A 17,047-nucleotide genomic window follows, 5' to 3' on the forward strand; every position below is an offset into this window, starting at 1 on the left:
TTTACATAAATAACATATAAACAAAATAAAAATATATTCACTAGGTTTTGTGTAGTCTGAGACATTATTTCTGAAAAAAAATGTGTCTATTATATAGAAGAGCAGTGCCATTAAATACTTCTAACATCGTCTTACTTCTAAGGTAATTGAAAATTTAGTAGAAGAAGCTTACCTTACAAACTGGGATCCAGAATGGCAGAAACAAAGAACAAATAGGGTGAGCACAGGTAGTAAAGACCACAGTACACTGATGATATAAAAAACAACTTTGGGGATGCAGGATGGAACTATAAAGTTAGGCAATGGCACAGAGCTGCAGACACAGCCTGAGTATAGGTACTTGTTAGTTTTGAAGGCTTATGCATAAGTGTGATACTTTAAAATAGGAGAAGGGTTTGGTGAGAACCAGGCATTTATATTGTAGGAAATGTGACTTAAGAGGCTGGCATAGTATGGACTGTAAAATTCTTAAAATTTGTGATACTAATACTAGTAATACATAGTATCCTAGTTGATTTGTCTTGTTTCCTAAAAATATCATTTAAAACATTAGCTTAATATACATCCTCTAGTTGTGTATTGGAAACACACACACACACAAAAATAGAAGAGTGAAAGATAAGGGGAAAAGGGACCAAAGAATAAAGGAGAGAGTAAAAAGTAGAAAGAAGGTAAAAAGGAAGGCAGGACGAAATGAATTAAAGGTTTATCATATGTACACTAATACATAAGATACTTAAAATATGACAGGAATGGGAAATAGGATGTTATTAGTATAGTCTGTGATAATTTGAAGATAATAGTCATTCAGTTACAGAGTTGGAATGTCTATGCTCTTAGGATATGCTGTTTAATTCAGCACTATAGCAGATGCAGCTAAAGCATGGCGTGGAATTATTGCTGAATGGATAGCAAAGTATACAGAAAAAGGCTTTATTTTAGTAAGCTCTTACAGAAACTTAAAGGGCAGTGGTGGTCCAGGGGAGTTTGGATCCTATGGACAACACAGAGGAACCAAGGATGGGTCACTAGATGAATCATCAGAATTTTGTTTGAAGATGCACATGTGTCGTGAACTAGTTCTGACCAGATTGTGAATTTTGGACATGATCTTGTTATGCAATGTGAAGTTATTTAAAGTTCCGTGGGTTCCTGGCAAGATCCTCAAAACCTACTCCCCAAACACCTACTCCAGCCTGTAGCTGTAGCAATCTGCCCAAGCAACCAACATTCCAAGTCATATTATGATGCATTATGTCCTTGATAATGTCAATCTCCAGAAAAGGTATTCCTAAAACAAACTTCATTTTGGGACTGTCTTTCTGTACAGCTAAGCAAACTCACTAATCTTAGTACATGTATAGTTGTTCAAATGTACATTCAAGCACCACTACCACGTAACCAGGCCAACATTACCAGCAATCTTCTAAGTAAATCATATGTAACCTCGTTTCCCCCATTAGTCAAGTTACAAAAACAAATTTGAAACTATCGCAAACTCTTGTGTTTATATAATTTTCTCTGTCAAACCTATAGGTGAATTCTGCTACTTCTATTTAAAATATAGTAAAAATCTATCCACTTTGTCCCAGTAACATTCATATCTGTCCCGTGATTCTGTCTATAATCTTGGAGAGCTCCAGACAGTTGTATTTCTTCCCTGCCTCCAAAGTTCATGTGAGTCTTTGCAGGGATCGTGCAGAGATGCTTCTCCGCTCAGATTTCCCTTTTTTGTTCCCTTTCCTTCTCACAGTAATAAGCCAGAGAGTTTTAAGATGCATTAGTGCTTTTCCCTTCATTTCGCAGTAATTTTACTTAATCTACACCCTACCTATATTTTGCTTTGATGTCTATAAACCACCAATCCAGGGATTATATCCTGTCTCCTCAACTATACTTTCATCTACAATGTTCTTATTTAATATGTTCTTTTATTTTATTCAGGACTTCACTCAAATGTCATGCTATATATCGTAGTTTAATAATTCTTTTATTATCTTCTTAACAATATAATTTACCTGTGCATTTTACCTATAAATTGTCTTTTTTATTAATATAAATTTAGAAAAAAGCAACACAATTCTGTTAAACTTGGTGTAGAGAAAAGAAACTCAATGAATATTTTTCTGAAAATAATGAAATTGAAGAAGAAATTATTTCAAGCAAATTATTTATTTGAATATCATATGTTTTGAAGTGATGTTCTATCATAAGAGATGTGCCAAGAATATTGAAGTAATAAATAATTTACAAATTTGTCAAAAGAATTTAGGATAATTAGATCTGAGGTCCCAAATTGTAATAGAAATGTCACCGAGGCTATAATATCATAGTTTTACTTTTCTATTGCTGTAAAGGGACATCATTCCTAAGTCAAGTCATAAAAGACAGAGTTTGTTAGGGCTTCCAATTAGAGGGGGAGTCCGTGACTATCATAGCAGACTGAATAGAAGCAAGCACAGGCATAACATTGGAGCAGTGGCTAAGAGTTCAAATCTAATCCACAAATAAGAAAAGAACAGACAACTACATGGGATATTGTGGGTCTTGATACCGCAGAACCCATCCCGAACGACATAACATCTTCCAAAATGCTACACATCCTAACCCTTTCCTAACAGTTCCACAAACTGGGAACTAAGTATTCAAATATATGAACCTATGGGGATCATTTTCATCAAAACCAGTCATTGTATGTTGAGCAAAGGAATGTGAATCAAATAAAATGTAAGAGTTGGGTAGTGAGAAACTGTAGAAACTAAGGACTCACTAACACAGATATGAGAATCAAGTCTTAAAGTCTTATGAAATAATTTCATAAGCACTTAGCTAATAGCTATGAGACAACCCAGTCTCCATAAACTTACACACTGATGTATTTAATACTAGTCTGAAAAGAATTATAGGCAAACAAAATCAAGCCTGTAGTTAGGTTATTGACAGCCATTCTTTCATGCTGAGTCTTTCCAATCTTATTTATACTTCATTTATTCATTTATTCACATCTCAAGAAATCTTAAAAGTTAGAATTTTTGGTTTCCATTTTAAGATGAAATTCTGCTCCCTTACATCATGTGTCCTTCAACCTTGATGAAAAAAATAAAAATGTTTCTTTTTATTTCTTTTTATATGTTAGGGTTCTCTAGTAGAATAAAACTGATTAAATGGATATATATCTATTCCATATATATCTATTCCATATATATATATACACACACACATACAATACATATGTGTGTGTGTGTGAGTGTGTCAGGCTTTCAATGGAAGGTTCAAGAATCTAATAGATTTCAGTCCACAAAGCTGAACATCTCAGTTGGTCTTCAGTACACACAAAATCCTGAAGACGTAGGCTCTAATGCCAGTGAAAGAACAGACTTGCCATGGAAAGTGAGAGACAGTCTACAAAGAGCAAGCTTCCCTCTTAAATGTCCTTTACATAGGCTGCCATGAGAAGAGGTGGCCCAGATTAAAGATAGAGTTTGCCACCACAAAAGATCTGGATTAAAATTAGATCTTCCAAGTTGAAATGAATTCACTAAAGAACAACAACAATAAAATAATACTTCTTCGCAGGAGAATCCAGCCCTTGGGTTTTTGTTAATTCCAGATGTAGTCAAGTGACAACCTAAAGAGTAGACATCACACTCACTGTATGTAGAGATGTTTTATTTAACTTGAAACAGGATGTGATTTGTCTTTTGCATTTGAAGTAACATATCTTATTAATGATTATGATAATCTCACAAATTTGTAAAAATTTAGGATTAATAAGTACCAGGGAGTAGAGGTGATTCTGTTGACTTCTGTTATTGGCATATTCATTATGAAAGGTAAACACAAGTATAGTTTCTGACTATATCCTGTTTACTTTAATAAATTATAATTTTCCCTTCTTAATATTTATTTATTAAAAATTTCCACCTTCTCCCCTCCTCCCATTTGCCTCCCACTCCTCCACTCCCCTCCCCCCCCTCTAGTCCTAAGAGCAGTCAGGGTTCCCTGCCCTGTGGGAAGTTCAAGGTCCTCCCCCCTCCATCCAGGTCTAGGAAGTTGAGCATCCAAATAGACTAGGCTCCCCCAAGGCCAGTCCATGCAGTAGAATCAAAATTTATTTACACAATAATTTATCACAATTGAATGCTGATACTTTGGATGTGACCTTCACGTGAGTAACTGCATTTGATTTTTAGGAACGGTTAGCAGAAGAAATTGAGAAGTTAAGATCTGAACTTGACCAAATGAAAATGAGAACTGGCTCGCTAATTGAACCCACTATATCAAGGTAATACTAAGTTAAATGTTTATTTGTGGTTTTGCCAGCATCAAATAAACGTTCTCACATTTTTCTGCATTCTCAAATATGCGTCTCATATTTCTCAGTAGACATTGTCATGTTTCATCTATAAAATTAGTTTCCAAATTCAGAGATAATTTCTAATTTGTAACCCATCTTTGAAGACATGTGTTCAAAATATAACTGAAAAAATCTGTGTTCTATGTACAAGTATGTAGCTATAAGTGCATAAAGAATTCTTAAATTAAAAATAAGAGCATGTAGAGAAATTGTACTCTGTCCCAAGAGGAGATATGAACATTTTTTGTTTTCATTAAACTATTTTTTCCTTTCATTGAAAATGTGTTTTTCTAACATAAAATATCCCAGTTTTGTTATGTTCTCCCTTTTTTTACTCCTCCCAATTCCTCTAATCTCCTATCTGAATTCATCCCCTCTCTTTTTCTAATTAGAAAATAAAAAGACCTCTAAGAGATAAAAAATATATAATAAAACTTAATAATTTGAATCTAAAATTAACACATCAGAATAGGGCAAAGCAAAAAAGAATGAAACCTAAGAAAAGGTACAAGAAATATAAATAGACACACAGAATTACCACTTGTTCACACAGTCAGGACTCCTATAAAAACTCTAAACTGGATGCAATAATATATAAGGACCAGTGCAGGCCCTATGCATCCTACTTTGGTCTTTCTGAGTTCTTTTATGTATCAATTCTGCTGTTTATCTACATATGCATGTATATATCCATATTTATGTATATGAAGATTCTACTGTATTATATTTCCATACTATCCTGCAAGTGGCTCTTAATTACAGCTGTCTCTTAGCATATTCATTTCTTCACCCCCATCTTCCCTATCCCTCCTCTCTTGATCTAGTATGTCCTTCCCATCCATCCATAACTATCTATTGTATTTCTCTTTCCTATGGAGATATATCTGTACCCTTAGTCCCTTACTCTATACCTATCCTCTGTGGAACTATGAACTGTAGCTTAGTTATCATTGCCTTATAAGCTATTATCCACATTTAAATGAATACATAGAATGTTTGACTTTCTGGACCTCGTTTACCTCACTCAGGATGATTTTTTTCCAGTTTTATCTTTTCACCTGGAAGTTTCATGTTTTTTAATCAGCTTATTAATGTTCCATTGTATAAATGCATCACATTTTCTTTTAATCAATTGAAAATTAACATGGGAACTGGAATTACATATGAACAAGAACCATTTAGTAGAATTTAGCCACGCTCACTGTTCTGTCGTACTATTATTAAATAAAGAAGACATGAAATAATCAGTTAGTGGGTAGATAAATATACATGATGATATATAACTACATTTGACAATAATTTATGTGCAATTTAGTTGTTTCCCTATACATATTAAGAGACAATAAAATTTATTTGAATCTATTCTCTTTGGATGGATACGTTGCTCAGCCTAGATAGGTAGGGGGAGGCCCTTAGACCTTCCACAAAGCAATGTGCCTTACCCTCTCAGAAAATTGGGTAGGAGTGGGATGCTTTATTTGCCAGACAGGGATGAACTAGGGCTCCAGTGGTTGTGAAGATAGATGTTGTTGTGAGGAAACAGTTAAATGCTACCTTGTAGACTGTTACAACCATGAAATCCCAAAAAGAAAAAAATTAACTAGAATAGCATGTGACAATTAGACATTTAAGTTGAAACTGCAAAAATGCTAGACATATAAACATGTTAAGAGTCCATTTCAGCAGAAATAATATGAGGTTCAGGGGCCCAGAAATTAAATAAAGTATAAGGTATTGAAGAACTTTTATGCCAGTCAGGTAAGCGGGATGGAAAAGGATGGTAAAGAGTAAATAGTTACTGTGAATGTATAAAGTAGGAAGTCCCAAATTATAGAGGCCTCGCTGCAACAGCAAGGTGTTGTATGCCGGATATTGGTAACATGGGTTTTACTTTGTTCCATAACCTTAAAATGATATAGAATTCATAGGAAACAAAACAAGAATCCCGTTTTCTAGAATGACAAGTTGTAATGTTGGACACTCCACTGTGATGCCAAACATTTACCTGAGCAGTCATGAGTGATACAGATTCAGGATAATTTAATGTAGGTACCTTGAAGACTATAATTCTCTCTTTTCACTCACTCATTGGTACACTAGAATTATTAAAGTGTTCACAGTCTAGAGGCATATCTTTCTGGATACATAATGGTGACTAAATTTAATCTTTTTGTTCATAAAATAAAATGTCTGTCCAAAAGACTAAGTCTAAGAGTTATACCATTTCTGATTATGACTTGGTTAGTTTACTTTTATATAGCACCCATTCAGTATTAGATAAGTCCATGTTCATTGCTATAAAAATATTAAGTGTCATCTATTTGAAGAGGATTCCTTGTTTCATTTGATCTAATTAATCATCTGATAAAACAAGGTCTTCCTTAAGTTGGGTTATCATCATCCACTAGGGCAAACAGCTGGAATTCATCTAAGCTTTTTAAATCTTGACCAATATAGAATAAAAGTTTATCACTAATCTCAAAGTGAATTAAGGAAGGTGTTATCATCCATCAGCAGAAGCACAAAGTTGTAGAACAAGCACCTAGTGATGAAGGATCTTTGATTTCATTTTATAGGACAGCATGAGTTGCTTTTGTTATCAGCATCACTATTACAGGAGCAAATTGAATTGGCTGTAAATCTATATACAGACAATGTGCCTGACTATGTTGTGATTACAGTGTAGTTTATTATCATGTTTATTGAAAACCAATGTGATGATATTTTTTCAATTGCAATTTTCCACCTATTTCATCTCTAAGCAAATTGCAGCATCAAGTGTGATTACCAAGATTTGTTTTCATCTTGTAACAATAATTTACCCAAAGCTTAAATCCTAGCTATTTACCAAAATTAGATTATTAACTGTAAAGCAAGCATTTTTCTGTTTCTTTAAATTGGACAACAAAATGCTGCAGGATAGAAAATGTTAGTAAATTTCTCTATAATTTTTAAAACTTAAAAGTACTGAACTCATAAGTTCAGACATTTTCAGTAAACACAGCATGAATCATTTAAAAATACAAATGGTAGATATTAAGATACAAATGAAAAAAAATACAGAATGTCTAGAATTTAAATCAATGGACCTTAACTATTAATGTTAACATGTTTCATTATAGTACAACATTGAAGCCCACATGTACAACAAGGTTATAAGTGTAGTCTAAAATGAGAAAATGTACCACACCTTCAAGAATGAAAATCTACCCCATCATATGACACACATGTCCAAGAGCATAGCAAGAATAGCACTGTTCACTCTGGGGGTTCATTTTCTTGAGCGATTCTGCCTTATTGACAATTTAGAAGCAGGTAGTGGCCAATTTAATTTGTGAGACTCAGTATTTTGTTTTGTTTTGTTTTCCAGAACACATCTAGACACTTCAGCTGAGTTGCGGTATTCAGTTGGGTCCCTCGTGGATAGCCAGTCTGATTACAGGACCACTAAAGTAATCCGGAGACCCAGGAGAGGTCGTATGGGTGTGCGAAGAGATGAGCCAAAGGTGATTGTTTTTTGCTGCATTTGTCATTTTAGCTACGTATACATGATACTAGTCTAGATAAGATTCTACTTGAAGAGACTCCCAAACTGCAGCATTAATTTATGTTAGTTTTGAGGATGGAAAATGGCATATTTTAAAATTAACTCGTGTAAAAACATTTAATAAGCACAAGAGCTTTCCACATATTTATTTGCCATTATTAATCATGTGCAATTTTTATCCTTATTTCAGGAATTTGAAGGTTTAGGCAAAGAAAGATTAAGTGTTCCACAGTACAGAGCTAGCACACTAATTGATTCAAAATTGGAGATAATGTAGGTAATGAGAGATGCCATGTTTTAATCATTATATTACATTGCCAAGCAAATGGACATTTGGTAGGCTTAGATTCTTGAGTACTGACATTTATATTTTAACTAAATTAAAGGAAAATTTTGTTAAAATAACTATTTTAAAACATTTTAAAAGAGTATCCAGACTTTTGAAAGTACCTGTGAAGTCTGTGCTGTGGGACAATGATCTGTACCCTGTCACTTGTATTTTAAATAATCACTGATTGGCCAAAAGCGAGGAAGTAAGTATGGGGGGGGCAGGAAGAAAGTAGAGGTGGGACAATGAGAATTCTGGGAAGAGGGAAGTTTAAGTCTGCAGTCATGACCCAGCCACAAAGGAAGCAAGACAGCAAGATGTGACTGTCTCACCATAAAGGTACCAAGCCATGTGGCTACCACAGACAAGAATTGTGGGCTAATATAAGAGTTAATAAGAAGTCTGAGCTACTAGGCTAATCAGTTTATGATTAATGTAGACCTCTGTCTGTTTCTTTGGGACTTAACAGCTACAGGGACAGAAACCTCTGTCAACAGTCCCATTCAAGATAAACTCTACTCTGGCCTTTTAATTTTTTATTTAATTTTTAAATATGCATGCTATGTTTATATAATGCTCACAACCTCTCTCTGATCCAATTCCTCTCATATCCCCTAAACATTCTCAAATGTATGACTTCTTCTTTTATTATATTTATACAAATACATAAATACAAAACAGCCTGCTGGGGCTCATAATGCCATTATTACAAGAGATCTAGAATACAAGAGTATCTCTTGTATTAAGATAGATCACCCTCATAACAGAACATACATTAAACATATAAACTAAAGATGCTAAGGATAGTATAGAAGAATAATTTTTGATCATTTCAAGTATGAATACTATATATACATAATTTTGCCTCTCCTTCTGCACCAATACCACTGATTCTCAAATTCATGCTCTCTTAAATATTATTAATATACTCATATACATACATAGTTACAGCTATAACCTGCTGAGTTGTGTATATATATTTAGGAGAGATCCCCTGGGATTTTATAAATTAGTAGAAGGCTTGTCCCAAGTAAAGACTGATTTTTTTTCTCATCAGCTACTATTTGCATGTAGCTCTCCATCAAGGGGTGGGACTTTGTGGGATCCCAGACCCATGTGGGCATGCCAGCTGGTGCTATCAATGTGTAGATCTTCCTGAGCAAGCATGTTTCTGAAATTCAGTAGTGTAATAAACTTGTCAGTTTTTTTTATATAATCAATGCAGCTGCTTCTAGAAATAACACAGCTCCTCTGTATCTGAAGTATATTTTGTTCATGCAACCATTTCTATGTATACAAAATACTGTTTTCTTTTTTTCATTAACAATTTTATTTAATTATTTTGGTTGGTAGATAACCTTAATAGTTCACATGTAACATTTGTGGAAAACATGAAAAATATAAATGAACAAATAAAGACAAGATATTCTCAGTTCTTTTCTTCTTACTTTAACAGAAATAAATCCATGTCTTTGGTACCAAACTAATTAGTAACACAAATGTTGCTTTAGATCTTTAATCATTAATTTAATATGCCACAAAATGTAAATTTATCTCCCACATAACTCATTTTGAATGATGATAGCAGTGAAGTTAATTACATAAAGAGCATAAATTTCTAGGGCCACTCTATTGAGATCACAGTTGGCAAAATAATTAATCTATCGGTTACTCAAAACTCTCAGAAGAATACTTCTGTTACTTAAAAAGCATAAACCATGTTTGTGTCAAAAGTTTAGTGAGAGTACAAGTGAACATGATAATAGACATGAAATTATGTTGTTTTTCAATATTGGAAGAAATACTTTGTTCAAATCTATCAAGTGAATTTTGAGAGAACAATTAATATGCAATATGCTACCTGCTAATACTTATGTGCTCATCTTTTCATAAGCAAAGTATGAGTATGGCTACTTGCTATTAGAAATAGCAGGGATTGAATTTGTGAGGAGTAATAATATATTTGGAAATCTGGAGGGGAAATGTTGCAAATGTAAGAGCTTAAAAATAATCACTACCTTGAAAGCAAGTTACATATAAATCATATGGAAATATATTATCCCTTCTCCTTCTAAAATGTTGATTTCCGTGAACAGTTGATAACCCCATCTCCTAAGATGTCAAAAAATATTTTATTAGGCAATTAAATTAAAATATTACTACTTGGTCTGCATTTGATTGAGTCTGTGAAAGCATACAGACTGGTTTTGACGTTGCTGCCGTGGTTGCCAGTTTTCAGATTTGTACTTTTAATATGAGTATCTGAATTGTTCACTTACCGTTCAGGTGAAATCTCTTGGGGATCACGAATGGAACAGAACTCAGCAAATTGGAGTACTAGGCAGCCACCCATTTGAAAGCGACACTGAAATGTCCGATATTGATGATGATGACAGAGAAACAATTTTTAGCTCCATGGATCTTCTCTCTCCAAGTGGTCATTCTGATGCTCAGACTCTAGCTATGATGCTTCAGGAACAATTGGATGCAATCAATAAAGAAATAAGGTATCGATATGATGGTTTCAAGAGCTTAGAAAACCTTAATAGTTAACATACGTTTCCCTAGCTATTGGGATTGGCATCTCCTGGTGCCTTGCTAGACCTGCAGAATATCAGTCTTCCTCAGGCCCGCAGTTTGAAAATGTGCCTTATTACAAGATGCATCAAGGTAGGTCACCCTCTTTTAAAGAGTATGCATGAGACATACAGAGTAATAATACTAATGATGATATAAAGGAATAATTTTTATGCTTTGGAGAATTTCGTATATTAGTACTGTATTTACATCATTTCCTCTCTTCGCTTCTTCCATTCAACTTCCCCTTCCTCACTCCCCCTCTTTCTCACTTGTGAGTGATCTGCTGTATTCAACAGTGCCTGAGACTTGCCTTTCAACTTGGCCCTTCCTTATTTCAAAGTGAAACCTGGTTTTATATAGATTCCTTTTGAAGATTGATTAGGTACCTGATAAATGACTCAGGGATTAAGATTATCTGCTGTTCTTCCAGTGGCCCAGGGTTTGATTCTCAGCACCCACCTTATGGTGCAGAGCTGATGGAAACTACAGTTTCAGGGGATCTGATGCCCTCCTCTTACTTTCACAGATATGCACACACGTAAAATAAAAATACGTCTCAAAAAGTGATCCACATTCCTTTTATTTAAAGGTTAAGTTTCTAAAATATGGATTTCAGATCATAAAAGATAGAATTATTCAATGAGTTGCTTGATTTCACTCCAATATGTTTCAAAATTAGACATAGGTATTATGTGGGGTTGTCTTTAAAATTAATTACTATTACTTACATCTTTAAGTTAAAAATTTCACACATATTTACTTAAGTTCTTGGCCCATCAGATTGATCAATAAAATTTCTTTCTGTATTCATGAAGTACATGAACAACTTTTCTAATTCGTGTACATTCCTTTAATATGAAAAGCTTAAGATATGTGGAAGATTTATTTTAATAATTTAATGCCATAACGAATAGTCTATCCATCTTTTTGTGTTCTGTATTTGTGTGTGTGTGTATGTGTGTGAGAGAGAGAGAGAAAGAGAGAGAGAGAGAGAGAGAGAGAGAGAGAGAGAGAGAATATCTCCATTTGGGCTTTCCTGAAACTCTTTTTGATGCCCAAGTTGACTTTGACATCATTATTATACTTCATCTCTCTTGTCTTCCATGAAGTGGGGTTATAGACATATACCATATGCCACCACACCTGTCTTCATCATTTTGTGTTTTAATTCAGAGATAATGAAACATATAGAAGTTGTGTTTTGATTATAAATTATTTTATAGTAGGTATGAAAATGCTTAATAATTACACATTACACACAGAAGAGATAGTTAAAGTGGAAGTTTCCATTGTGCAACTAAAGCTGTCAATCTTGAAATTCTAATTACTATATACCATAAAGAAAAAAGAACAGATTTTTCTAGTCATAGCCAGTAATTCCATGCAGTTTAAAGTTTTATAACCCTAGAAGGAAACAGAAATGCTAGTTTTGAAATAAAATTTCACAGTAGTTAACTGAGTAGTGTATTGGGTGAAATCCAATTGCCACTAGCAATCTCATAATGCTCATAATGGAAAAAAAATTGATTCTATCGTCTAGGCTAATTCAAGAAGAAAAGGAATCTACAGAATTGCGTGCCGAAGAAATTGAGAACAGAGTGGCTAGCGTAAGCTTGGAAGGCCTGAATTTGGCAAGGGTGCATCCCGGTACTTCCATCACTGCCTCTGTTACAGCCTCCTCGCTGGCCAGTTCATCTCCCCCAAGTGGACACTCAACGCCAAAGCTCACACCAAGAAGCCCTGCCAGGGAAATGGACCGCATGGGAGTCATGACCCTGGTAATGAGGATGCGTTGAGACAGGCTTGACCTGTTGTTATTTGTGCTTAACCCCAAGATATTTCCTCTCAGCTGGTTTTCTGTACATTTTATTGTCTCTTTACACATGAAAATAATGTCTAAATTTCTTTGCCACCACAGCGTTTTGTGGTTGTTCCTGCCATTCATCAATCACATTAGGAGTGAGGAAACAATAGAACCTATTTACTTATACTTTTATGGTGAAGTATTTCTTTTTGTTTTTAACATATATTCTTAATGTGCATATTATACTGATATTATAATTGTCAGTACATTATCAATCATTGAGAATTTCATACTCTGCTTATTTGAATATTTATTTTGATCATTTGATTTCTCACTTTTTCCCTGCCTGCTACTCTTATATCCATACACCCCCTCCAAAAGCTCCTGAAAACTTTTATCTTTCTCCTTAACAACCTGCTGAGTCCTATTTGTGATGCCCATATATTCACAGAAATAGTGCCATGCATTGGATTGCGTTGGACCTACACAATCTCGAAAAAACTATTTCTCACACCCCCAAAGTCATCAACTGTCCTTTGCTCCTCTGGATCCACTTCTTCTCCCATACTAGAGTACTGATTGGCTTGACCTTGTGCAAGACTTTTGCAGGCAAAGAAGTTCATGAATACTGCACTCTTAGCATAGCCATTAGACAGTTTTGCTCCAGCTCTCCTCAAGCCAGGCTCTCTTGATCTTTCTGCTACTTCTTCCTCAGTAGTACCTGAGTCTTGTGGGAGAAGTGATATAGGTATCTCCTTTGTGGCTGAGCACTCCACTCACACTTGCTCTCTCTATATGGACCAGTTGTTGCATTCACAAGCATTCAGTGAACAAAGAAAAATTCCTATGATATCTGTGAGTTGCACCAATCTCTGGATACAGAGATACAGAATAGAAAGAAGTATTATACTATATTTACCTATCAGAATAATAGTAGGGGGTGTACCCCAGGGCCCAGCCATAGGTTCTTGACCAGTATTACAGTACCAGGCATGTATTTCCTCCTGTTCAGCACTCCTGAACACAAACCAAAAGTAGTCGGTTACCTCCCTAACACTTGTATCACTATTGCACAATTAGGCATACCCTGCCATCCTATCATTATTGTAGCTCACAGGGCTCACAAATGGGCAAGACTGCTGATGCACTCTTCTTACAATATGACAAAGAGCACTTTTACAACGTTAAATGCTAACAATAGGAGGAAACTTCCTACTAGTACCAACCTCATTACTCCAAGTCATGTGACCAAAATGTGTGGTGTCTTGAGGAATAAATTCTCATCATTAAGTTCTGGTTTACAACTCACAACAATGGCAGTAATCTGCATACTTTTGGATGTCTCCAGAACATCACCAACCAACAACTCAAAGGGAGGTATCCTACACCTGGCACTGAGTTTTACTTGATAACCTATGGCTTTAAAGAAGACTATTATCCCATCTGTAGAATTCTAATTAAACTGCATAGGAATACATATACATATTAAGGAAAAACATGAAATTCTCTGTTTTGACATGGTGTTTCCAGCATTCTGATGTTAGTTATCCCTCTATCACCCCTTCTTCTGCTACCTTTCCACAATGTCCGGCTACATCCCTTTATAGTCTTCAACATCATCTGTTAACCTCATAATAATAACGAATCATGATAACTTAGGAGTGGCATTCTAGTGCTTAAGATAACTCTTGAAAGAAAAATAGTGATTGAAATATTTGTGCCAGAAAGCAATGTGTATAATCCAGGAAGTCTTTATCACTCAATAAAACTCGGTTTCTAACTTCAGTGTTTTTATAAAAGTCTATAGTAAGATGGTCTTTAATCTACAAAAAATGTTGGGGAAAAATATCCTTTTTGGAAAAAGTTCAAGTTCAAAATTTATATAATCAATATTAGGACGATTAAAAGGTATAAATTCAGGAAAGCGTGGAATGAAGAAAAAAATGACAGCTAGGTTATAGATAGTAACCACACTGAAATTATCAGATGGTAATCAATAATTAGTCCTTTTTATGTTTGTTTTTATTACTGCCTGTTGCAGCCAAGTGATCTAAGAAAACATCGGAGAAAGGTACTGTTAATAACATCTATGTTTATTACTTGAGTATCTTTTTTTCTATAAAGCATTTAAAATACTATTTTCAAAGTTATTTTGTTAGCATAAAATATAAATATTGATGTATTTATGTGTTACTTAGTTTTAAATATGATCCAAAGAGCAAATATTTTAAAATCACATTGTTTCTGGTTTCTAGGCAAAGATTCAGTTATGAGAATTAACTCATAGGAGTCACCCAAGACAGAGTGGGATATCATAAGGTCAATATTAGAGCAGCACTGGTTGTTTTCAGTTATTTTTAACTGTGTATTGTTTCTAATGTTGGATTTATTATTATTTTGTGATGATGAGCCAGCAGATCTTGGTATACCTATGAAGCAAGATATAACATTTCTTTACCAGTTTCAAAAGAAGAGGGGACATGCCCTGAGAAATCACGAAAGGTAGCCAAGAGGCATAAGTAAGATGTAAACATAGCTGCTTGGAGTTGTTTTGAGATCCCTTTCAGAAAATGAAGAAAAAGCAGGTTAAGCAAGTTTATGATCGATAGAACTAGTTCAGGGTGATGGTGTAGGACAATTCTGTATTCTGTCAATCAAGTTTTAAATAAGTGCTGATTGGTTAGTAGCCAGGCAGGAAATAGAGAAAATAGAGATAGAAATCAAGACAGTGAGTACAACATGAATGCAATATGAGAAGCAATGAACTTGGCTCAGAGTCACCAAATCCCTTCTAATCTGATAAATATGAATAGCAAAGCTTTCTGCCTCAGTACATTCATATACGCAGAGAAAATGTTCATACACGTGACACAAAAATAAATAAACCTTTAATTTTTTAAAGAAGATTTGGCTGTTGGTATATGCTAAAGCATATCTGAATCTAGAAAATATCATTAATTATTTCCTTAAAGAAAGCTATGTTACAACTGCAAAAACTAAATTAGTGGATATTTCTGTTTCTTTACATATTACCTATATGTATTACATATACATATTACATATTATCTATAGGAATAAATATCTATATATTACTACATAGTACATATATCCATATATATCCATACATATGTATATATAATGCATATATGACTATAAGGTTAACTTAACACTCTAAATTGGCTCTAAGCAATAAAATTTACCCTAACGTAGTTCATCTGATTTTGACTTTCTCCACCTGTTGTAAAAGATCTAGGGCAAACATGAATTTAGAAAAAAAATCAAAGATAATAGTGTTTTAAAACATTGGTCTTATAAGAAATAAAAACATAAGATGAAAAATTTTGCATAGAAAAATATTGAGCAACAGAAGTCATAAAAAGAGGACCACTGACCAAGGTTTGCTATGTGGCCAGTTAAATAGTTATATATTTGGTCTCATTTAGATATCAGAAGAATGAATTAAGATAAGCATTATTACATTAATTTTATTAACTAATTGCAAAGTCTTTCTGTGAAAAAGCCTAGGATCCATTTGAGTCTGGTATTTTAAAGAAAGGACACTGGGAAGGGTGTAGTCTCATGGTGCGTGGCAGTGTATTTTTTATGATGTTTCAGGAAAAAATGTGAAGTAGAAATGACTCCTCTTACCAAGAACAATCGTAGAAAAGAACTATGGTTAGATCATAAAACTTTGAAATTACTAATTAGTACCTAAACTATGCTCAAAGAGTTTAGAATAAATGCAGGTTTAGAAATCTGATTTTCCCATCACACTGGAGCCACTCTGGAAACAATTACTGAAAAGACTCTTCAGATAGGACTCTGGTGTTTAATCAAGGGAAGGAATTATATTCAGGGATCTCCCTGAACTGTAAGAGAATTATAATCCAAGAAGAAAAATGACTGGAAAAAAACAGCATTAAGTTCCAGGAATGCATGGGGTCTTCATTGTATATAACAACCTCTGTATATAGTATACTCAATGTAGACACAAGCAAGGCATTTCTGCAGAATACAGCTCTAAGTCTTGCTGTGGCCACATAAGAACCTCTCATGTGTATTCCCAGAATCATGCCTTCATAGCAGCTTTTCCATAACTTGATTTCTCTAAATAAACCGTGTTATGCAATGGTAACACTGATTTTTGCCAAGTTTTATAAAGTCATCATTTTGTTATTTCCCTCTCTGGTTTTCGAGTACTTTTATATGTTCTGAGCAACATTATTCTTTACTAACATGCTTCTCATCTTTTCTGTTTTTTTTTGTTTGTTTGTTTTATTTTGTTTTGTGTTTATTTTCAAAATTCCCCATTACCCATAATGAAATCAAACAATTTTTAGGAATGATGTTCCTACCTTTCATTTTTTTGCCCAGGAAAATATTTATCTTTCTTATAACCCACTGCATATTTTAAGCATGCTTGGTCTATTT

General features: G+C 34.2%; 1 protein-coding gene across 3 annotated transcripts in view; it reads left to right on the forward strand.

Moving 5' to 3' along the window:
• Positions 1-17,047, forward strand: part of Ppfia2 (PTPRF interacting protein alpha 2) — a 321,929-nt gene that overhangs the window by 248,754 nt on the left and 56,128 nt on the right. For all 3 annotated transcript variants that reach the window (XM_050135586.1, XM_050135584.1, XM_050135585.1), the window contains exons 13-17: positions 4,194-4,285; positions 7,728-7,863; positions 10,519-10,739; positions 12,353-12,590; positions 14,658-14,687. In XM_050135586.1, coding sequence (XP_049991543.1) covers positions 4,194-4,285; positions 7,728-7,863; positions 10,519-10,739; positions 12,353-12,590; positions 14,658-14,687 — 717 coding nt within the window. The remainder of the gene's footprint in view (positions 1-4,193; positions 4,286-7,727; positions 7,864-10,518; positions 10,740-12,352; positions 12,591-14,657; positions 14,688-17,047) is intronic.

This window comes from Alexandromys fortis, unplaced genomic scaffold, assembly GCF_014885135.2.
Source record: "Alexandromys fortis isolate MF-2015 unplaced genomic scaffold, M_Fortis_MF-2015_v1.1 scaffold_24, whole genome shotgun sequence".
Lineage (NCBI taxonomy): Eukaryota > Metazoa > Chordata > Mammalia > Rodentia > Cricetidae > Alexandromys > Alexandromys fortis.